The 9,274-nt window shown below is 33.8% G+C and overlaps 1 protein-coding gene across 1 annotated transcript; it reads left to right on the forward strand.

Annotated features, from left to right (window-relative positions):
* Positions 1-5,715: 5,715 nt before the first annotated feature.
* On the forward strand, positions 5,716-8,018 carry LOC145093502 (mitochondrial import receptor subunit TOM20-like). Its single transcript, XM_079031642.1, has 6 exons — positions 5,716-5,926; positions 6,026-6,104; positions 6,222-6,391; positions 6,483-6,530; positions 6,769-6,867; positions 7,679-8,018. Exons 1-6 carry the CDS (start codon positions 5,831-5,833, stop codon positions 7,802-7,804), a joined length of 618 nt encoding a protein of 205 aa, XP_078887768.1. The 5' UTR covers positions 5,716-5,830; the 3' UTR covers positions 7,805-8,018.
* Positions 8,019-9,274: the final 1,256 nt, after the last annotated feature.

Here is a 9,274-nt window from a genome sequence, read left to right on the forward strand (position 1 = left end):
TAATCTGGTAGTAACAGACACTCAAACTAAAACTTTATGGAACACTGTAACAAACTCATATGATAGAAAATATTGGATTTTCTTGGAAACATACAAACATCTACACTGATTCATTAACAGGTTTTACAAAAACATGCTTATGAACTCACAAGATTAATGTTGATCTACTCTTTCAAAATAACTTGTATTCTCAGGAAATCAGTAGACAGGTACTCCCGCAGCTTTTGAGAAGACGGAGCGCATAGAGTCACGTCTTTATTTTTGCTACTTTTGATGTATATAAAAATGAATCAAACAGATGTAAATACATTTTATATATATTCAATGTAATTGTTGTGTTTACTTTGATTACTATGATACAATTGTTTTGATACTACATATGACGTCATCCACCCCCGAACGTTTCCACGGTTTTAGTTTGGGGGTGTGACACCAACTTCCAACTCAACTTCAAATGATCATAACTTCTTTGTTTCAACTCCGGTTTCGACATTCTTTATATGTACGGAAAGGTATTGAAGATCCCCACAATCTTATCGAGTTACTTTGGACTAAAAATATATCAAACTAAAATCCTTAATTCATGAAAGAAACCCAAGATATCACATTTCTAATTTTACCCTTTTCTTCAAGGCACAATTCAAGGGCCTAAACCCTATTACTTGAAGCCCAATACCACCACCTGATCAAATTTCGTCCCGAAGTCTCGAAATTAGAGAATTATTAGAACTAAGTGTTACAATTCATCCCTACTTAAATTGGATTTTGTCCTCGAAATCTAACCTGGTTGGAATTTTAGAAAATCATACTAACACTATTTCACATGCCCTTCCCATCGCTTCATAACATTCACATATCCAATTTGAAAACTCGAGAGACCATGTAGAACCCAATTGATGTCAACAACAATCCAAACACTTGAAAGAATTCAATGACAAAAACTATCTCCTTCTTCCCTAATTGTAAGACCCTACTCAGCGAACTACTCAAATTGGGAAAATCTCATAGTTGCGATTGAACTGACTTCTACTTCACAAAATCTAGAATTCATCAACCTAAAATTTCCAGGGACAAACATATTGGTTGATAATCATCCACTTTTCATACTTATCCCATGTCTCTGACTAGAAACATCACCAAACCATGTATAACAATACTCTAAGTATTTCGATCAAGAACTTCAAACCAACCCAAGCTCATAAACTGCCTAGAAGTTCTCAAATACACTTGACTTCCTACTAAGTCGTAACCATCCCACTGCTCCCATGAATGTATCAGTGATCAATCTGGAAGAAAATCATAGGCAACTTACATACGTGTATGCTCACAAATCGCCTAAAGGTTGTTTAGATTATTTTAGGCAACCACACCAAGAATAAGTTCTCTTATTCCTCTGAAAGTTGAATTATCAAAAATCTAACTTCTAATGATAAAGCAAATGGGAGGCACATAGAGCATGAAGAAACTCAAGAACCATAGAATAATGTATCAACATTTGGCATCAGTTTCAATAAGAAATTGTTTAACTTGAATAACAATTATTCATAAACATAAATTATTCACATATATGGTACGAATCATCTATAACATGAGAATCTCTCATTAATGAGTTCTTCTTGATGGTTTCTGGCAAAATTCATCAACTACCATAATGTTATACTAGACTCTAAACCTGATTAATGACATAGACTCCTGAACATTGAGATGTAATCTATGTCTAATAATCAAGTATGAGCTTGATTAATCTTCCTCCCTATACAAATGCTAGAAGGAGTAAGTAATTCTTTTAGAAAAAATACATACATGGAGATTTATACACATTTAACAAGAGTTGTTATTAAAGGCTTTAATCACACTCATTTCAATGACTATGGTCAAACCTTTTCTCAGATAACTATGATTAGATAAAAAATGATATTATTTACCATAACTACGTATTTTGATTTTGAAGAAAAACTTTTCCCTAAAATTCTATTCAAATTTAGAAAGATTTAATGAGAAAGAAATAAAATGTTTATTTTTTTTTCTCACTTTTCTCCAACTGTAGAGCATAAAATATAATTTTCTTTCACTTTCTTTTCTCGTCTTACTCTTTTTTGCTTTCTTTGATTTTACTACTAAAACTAGGGAACAATATGTTAAATCTCCTAATTATAACATTTTTGTTTATCTAATCGAAAAACAAGTGGTTGAGAGATAGAGACAAAAACTCCAGTTATTTTCATAACTCCCTCAAAATTAAAAATAGTAGATGTAATATTCATGGCCTTATGGTGGACGGAAATTGGATTACTAATGTGGAATCCATTAAACATGAGACATGGAAATTTTTTAGGGACAAATTCCAAGAAACCATGAAGGATCGTCCCGCTCTCATCAATCCTAATTTCTTGCAACTTTCAGAAGGGGATAAAATTTTTTGGAGGCTACTTTTGATCTTAATGAAATTAAAGAGGCGATTTGGAATTGCGAAGGTGAAAAAGCTCCAAGACCCGATGGCTTTTCCTTCAAGTTTATTAAGCATTATCGGCCTTTGATGCAACACGCCATTATGAGATTTGTTAAGCATTTTGAAGATTTTGGTTGTCTTATCTAGGGGAAACAACTCCTCTTTTATTACACTTTTTCCCAAAACCAAAAATCCTCTATCTCTTAATGAATTTCATCTTATCAGCCTCATTGGATGTGTCTACAAAATTATCGCAAAATCTCTTGCTTCCCATTTAAAATGGGTTATTAGTTTAATCATCGGAGAGACGCAATCTGCCTACATTGAACTATGTAATTGGCCAAAGAAGGCGAAATAGAAAATGTTCATTTTCAAAGTCGATTCTGATAAAGCGTTTGATCCCGTAAATTAGAATTATCTTGATTTGGTGATGGCACAAATGGGATTAGGTGAGAAATGGCATTTTTGCATTAAAGGTTGTCTCTCGTCTTCCAGGGCTTCAGTTCTTATCAATGGCTCGACGAATAAGGAATTCCACATCTCCAAGAGTGTGTGTCAAGGCAACCCGCTCTCTCTATTTCTTTTTATTATTGCAATGGAAGGGCTCAATGTCGCAATGAAATCTTCTTGCCAAAAATCTGTGTTTTATGGTGTTCGAATTCCTAACCATGGTCCTTCTATATCACACCTTTTTTATGCAGACGATGTTCTGTTCATTGGAGAATGGTTAAGTTCAAATTTTGACAACTTGGCGAGAATCTTAAGATGTTACCATGCTTGTGCGGGCCTTAAAGTAATTTTTGGAAAATCTCAAGTTTATGGGATTGGAGTTTCGACAGGGAAAGTAAACGGATGTGCGCGTATTTTTGGATGCGATGTTGCTTTTTTCCCTTCAAATATTTATTTTTTCCTGTTGGAGCTAATATGTCGATCGAAGATTGGTTCGGACACATGACTTTTTTTATCGCTTTCCGAGCATCTTTAATCTTGACAGAAAAAAATCATGCTTCATCTCTGATATGATTAGATCCAACCGGAACTTCAATTGGGTGTGGAAAAAAACTCCTAGTAATCCTATGGAGTCTATGGAGTTAAATGCCCTTTCTAATGCTCTTTCGCAAGTGATTTTAACTGTTGGGGTGGATAACTGGAGATGCAGACTCTCTTCTGATGGTAATTTCTATGTTTGTAATTTTAAGTATCTCATTAACTCTAAGAGGAAAATCCAACCGTTTGGGCTCATGTGGCTCCTCTTAAAGTTATTGGTTTTGTTTGGCGTGCCTATATGGATCGGATCCCTTCGGCACTTGCTCTTTCTCACAGGGGAATTTCTTTTGCCTATATGAATTGTCATTTTTGTACTTCTGGTCTAGATGATCTGAATCAATTTCTAGTGGGCTGTAAATTCGCTAAGGAGGCCTTGAAGTGGATTTTCCAATGATGTAACATTCCTGCCCAAAATTTTGTGACAATTTGTGAGTCGGTGGGTTTCGCAGCGGATTGGGGGTGATGTCCAAAGAAACATGATCTCTTACTGGTTATTGTTTATGGTTTTCTTTGGTGTATCTAGAAAGCATGGAATGATTTGATTTTCAAAAATTTGAGAATCTCTTGTATGAAGCTGGTGGACATCATTATAACTTTGGTTTTCAGTTGGGTAAAACATAGAAGTCATTTTAGTGTTTGTAATTGGGCTGAATGGATTTACTCCCCTTTTAACATTTTGTAATTGTTTTCTTGCATTGCTTTGTGTTTGATTGGCGGTAACTTTTATTTAAGGGATAATGACTTAAAAGGGTAATATATTTTTCGATTTGTACACATTTGGTCACTAAGTTTTTTTTCGTCCACATTTACCCCTTCAACTTGTTAAACTGTACACATTCAGTCCTTATGACCGGTTATTCCAGGTTAGCCGAGAAAAATGACTTAATAGGGTAATATATTTCTCATTTTGTACACATTTAGTCCTTAATATTTTTGTACACATTTAGTCCTTAATATTTTTTTTGTTTCAAAAAAAGTCATTTTTGTTTTTGTACTCATTCAGTACTTATGAATGATTTCCTTAGGTTTTTTCTCAAGACATCTTACATGAGACAATCATTGATGAAGTGTGTGGGGATGTTGATGTTTATGTGTAACGTCTCATTTTCACAACAAAAAATTTTCATTTTTAAATAAGGCAAAAGTCCCTGACTATAAATCCATTGTTAAGAAAAAAAAATGTTTATTCCAAAATATAATTATGGAAAATCAGAGTAATATAACAAACGTGAAATCCTCAATACTGTTGATGAGTGTGTACACTCGTGCCTTCGAACAACTGGGTAAGCACAAAGTTTAGTCAGTTTCCCCCAAAGTACTCGATACAACAAACGTATTATCATGCATAACGAGCCCACACTCATCAGACTGGAATATATTTGCCCAATTAGTCACCATACTGGAATGCCAACAGACAACAGATCCACTCAGTCATCGGACTAGAATACCTAGGGTTTGTCGGCATGTTGTCTTAACCCAACCACTCTTCTCGAGCCTCCGGTGCTACGGCTTACAACCGGCCCGCACCAGGTATCTTGGCCTACAACATATAGCAGGACCACCTCAGCCTATCCCACCACCATATGGCTATCCCACGTAAGATGTCGTGAGAAAAACCTAAAGAAATCATTCATAAGTACTAAATGAGTACAAAAACAAAAATGACTTATTTTGCAATAAAAAAAATATTAAGGACTAAATGTGTACAAAAATATTAAAGACTAAATGTGTACAAAAATATTAAGGATTAAATGTGTACAAAGTGAGAAATATATTACCCTATTAAGTCATTTTTACCGGCTAATCTGGAGTAGCCGGTCATAAGGATTAAATGCGTACAGTTTAACAAGTTGAAGGGGTAAATGTAGACGAAAAAAATCAGTGACTTAATGTGTACAAATCAAAAAAATATATTACCCTTTTAAGTCATTATCGCTTTATTTAATAATTCCGTTATTTTCAAAAAAAAAAAAAGATAAATATAAAGATATTTGATTATTTTAATATATTTATCTTTTCTAAAATTAAATTATTCAAATTTGAAAATTACTAAAACCTTTTACCGTTTATCAACGTGTAATCTCAATCCATTACAACGTGTCACTTGAATTGTGCTTAACTTGCAGAGTAGGAAAAACAATTGACTCGCGCCGCAGAGCGTGATCTCAAAACACAAAAACACAACATCGCGCGTGCAAATCCACCGCAAGTATAAGTGGTTATCCAATCGCCATGTAACCAACTCCCCACTGCGTGTTTTTATTCATCGAAGGCGGAGACACCGTGTAAATAACCCCAAATCCAGCGGAAAACGGTGAAATCCACCGCCGAGATATGGAATCGCAAAACGACTTCGATCGGCTTCTCTTTTTTGAGCATGCTCGCCGGAGTGCCGAAGTTACTTATGCAAAAAATCCTCTCGATACAGAGGTTAGGGTTTCACTTAGTTTCTCATTTTTAAATTGTATATATCCATCATCCATTATCGTCCATGAGTAGTTGATTTGGTTTTCTTCTTGATTCGCACAGAATCTAACCAGATGGGGAGGGTCGTTGCTTGAATTGTCGACCTTCCAGAGTGTTCAGGAATCAAAAGTCATGATTAAAGGTAACCTAATTTTTAAAATTGAATGTGTTGATTTGTTGCTTACAACTTGATTATGTTAAAGAAATTGCATCAGGTGGTTTTAAGGCGTTTACTGATTTCATTGATTTGGTCATGTAGATGCTATATCTAAATTGGATGAAGCATTATCGATTGATCCAAGGAAACATGATGCGTTGTGGTATATGGGCAATGCACAAACTTCTTATGCTTTTCTTACTCCTGATAAAGATGAAGCGAAAAGCTATTTTGATTCAGCTTACACTTACTTTCAGAAGGCTGTTGATGAGGTAATCCTCATAAAGATATCATCTTGTGATGACTTTTATCTGTAAATCTTCAATGAACGTAAATGTCTTATGAAATGTATTTCCATTTCAGGATCCAGGGAATGAACTTTACCTCAAATCATTTGAAGTAGCTACAAAGGTATGTCTTCATGTTTCTCCACTATCTCCTCTAGGTCAAAATTTCACATTTTTACACCAGTGATCACTTTGCAAACCCTAAAATCATCATGAGACATGTTATATGTTACATTATCAACAGTGATAAAGCTATGTTGAATTTGTGCAAGTAAAAAAAGCAAGAACTTTTATGTGTTATCATGTAGTTATCTTAGTTTTCATATAAACATATAATAGATTCTTGAGTACTTTAATTCTAGGCTCCTGAATTACACTCAGAGCTTCATAGTCAAAGTCTTAGTCAACAAGCCATGGCATTAGGGTCTGGAGGAGGCCCTTCAAGTTCTTCAAGTGTTAGGGTATATTCTCTTCTTTCTCTCATTTACATTCTAAACACATTCTTTATTGATAATAACATTGTACTTTATTTTTTACCCATAATATTATTTGGGGTTAATTACGTAAAACTTCCTATATATTAGGTTTTTTTTTCATGATTAAACCTCAATTTTTTTTTCTAAAAATCCCTTACTTTTTTTTTTCTTTTTCCGATTTCACCCTTTTAGCAGGGTTTAATGGTAATCTTCCGGTTTTACACAAAAATGTAAGGGTTATTTTTGGAAAAAAAAAAAATTAAAGTCGATGCTTACTCCGAAAACTGGAAAATTGTAAACATCATTTCGAAAAAAATGGAAAAACGTAAGGACCAAATTGAAAAAATGGAGAATGTAAGGGAAAAATCGGAAAATATGAAAAACTGTAACGGCTTTTTACAAAAATAAAACTTGAGGTTTAATCTGAAAAAAAGAAAAATCCCCAATATATGTCTTGTTTTTTTAATCAACACTATTATTAATATGCTTACATCTTGCTAACAATACATGCATTGTAGTTTATTTGTTACATATTCTTATTATTTGATTAATATTAATATTCTTATTATTTGTTACATATTGTTTTTATCTATAAAGAAATATAAGTATGTTATTATTAGGAGTAATGAAATATAAGTATGTTGCTATTATGAATAAAAAAGTGTAAGTATGCTGCTGCCATTATGTGTAAATAAACGTAGGTATAACATTTGTATTAAAATATTGCACTTTGAAAAAATCTATTATATTAAAAAAAAAAAAAAAATCTACCTAATTATAGCAGTGAAAATTACAGGGTCCGAATGCACAAAAAAGCAATGATTTGAAATATGATATATTTGGATGGGTTATTCTTGCGGTTACTATTGTGGCTTGGGTTGGATTTGCTAAAGCAAATGTACCTCCACCACCTCCTCGATGATAAAGTTTTACCACGCGATCTAATTTCTTGTTTTTTTTTTGTTATGTATTGACCTTTTTTTGAGTTTCATATTTTGCTTTTGATTAATTATGTTAATGTATTTTCCTTTTAGGGGTTTTTGATAAATTATGATTTTGATTTCGTGTAACTTGAATTGATTTGGATTTGTAATTATACTTTTTTTTTTACATGATATTATGTTTTGATTTGGTGATATTGTAGCATTGTTGTAACTCAAAGATAAAAAAAAGTGTATAAAAATTAAAAACAGAAAGAGGATCATGAATCGATTTGGGATACATAGAAATACGTCGATTCCTTGCCGTCTTTTATGGAAAAGGGAAGAAAAATAAATTTACAATTCTACCCTTTCATTTTCCTTTCTTTAAAGGGGGAAAACGAAATTGGAAAATATATATCAAATGTAAGTATGTATGTAACCAAAAAAATGGTGTGTGCGCCTCGATATAAGATCAGCAATTTCCCCTAAAAGATGCATCAAAATTTGCCTCTACAAGGTGTGCGTAACTAGCATTAGGCCAGAAGGTGTGTGTTGAATAGTACATGGCGGTGCCCAGACCCGTAACTAGGAACATCACATCTGGGTGCGGTGGCGGTTGGTGTGTGTCTCTCTTTCTCGTTCTAATTGGCACTCGCCAATTAAATGTATTTTCTTTTCTTTTTTTGAATCGTAACGGTAAGAAAAAAAAATGAAATTGATCATAACCTTAAATTTTTTAATTTATTTTACCAAATCATATAAATATCCCTTCTATTCCGCAATAAAAATCATATTATTTTCTATCTTTTTTCTTTCTATTTCATCTATTCTAGCTAAAAATGGATTCTCACAACCTAACCTGAAATTCAGTAGAAAAAATCTCGTCAATCTAGTTCAACCATGCCAATAGGAAACATTTTCTCTTTCGATCCATTGCTTTTGGTTTGCCGTCCCCAACTTGATGCCTCCATTCAATTCCTTCTACAATTTCAATACCAAAATGCTAAAGAATACTATCCCGTGCATGTGCCAAATGTTAAACTCAAAACATTCACCAACTTTGTCCCTATCAACTTTCATAAAATTAGGTTTTGTAATCGTGTCGTGTTTGGGTTGGTGGGTCGTGGGTTAGCGGGTCAAAATATATCAACCTGAACATGACTCATTTAACCATACAAGTCACGGATTGGCGGACTTGAAACATAAACTCATATATGACCTGTCAACCCACTTATTTATATGGGTTCACAGGTTGGCGGGTTCGTAGGTCAGATTTGGGTTTGTGGGTCAGATTTGGGTTTGTGTGTTCGTAGTTTGGATCGTAGCAAATCGATTGCCTATTACGTTGTGCGTTTGTCGTTCACGTTCAGGTGTCAACGTCGTTCGATAATGATTCAGTCATTCATGTTGTCGTTCTTCGTGAGTTCGTTATGTCGTTCATCACAAAGGGGAGAGTGACAGAGGGCTTA

The sequence above is a fragment of the Lactuca serriola genome, chromosome 3, assembly GCF_051521515.1.
Source record: "Lactuca serriola cultivar US96UC23 chromosome 3, Lser_US96UC23_V15, whole genome shotgun sequence".
In the NCBI taxonomy this organism is placed as follows: Eukaryota; Viridiplantae; Streptophyta; class Magnoliopsida; order Asterales; family Asteraceae; genus Lactuca; species Lactuca serriola.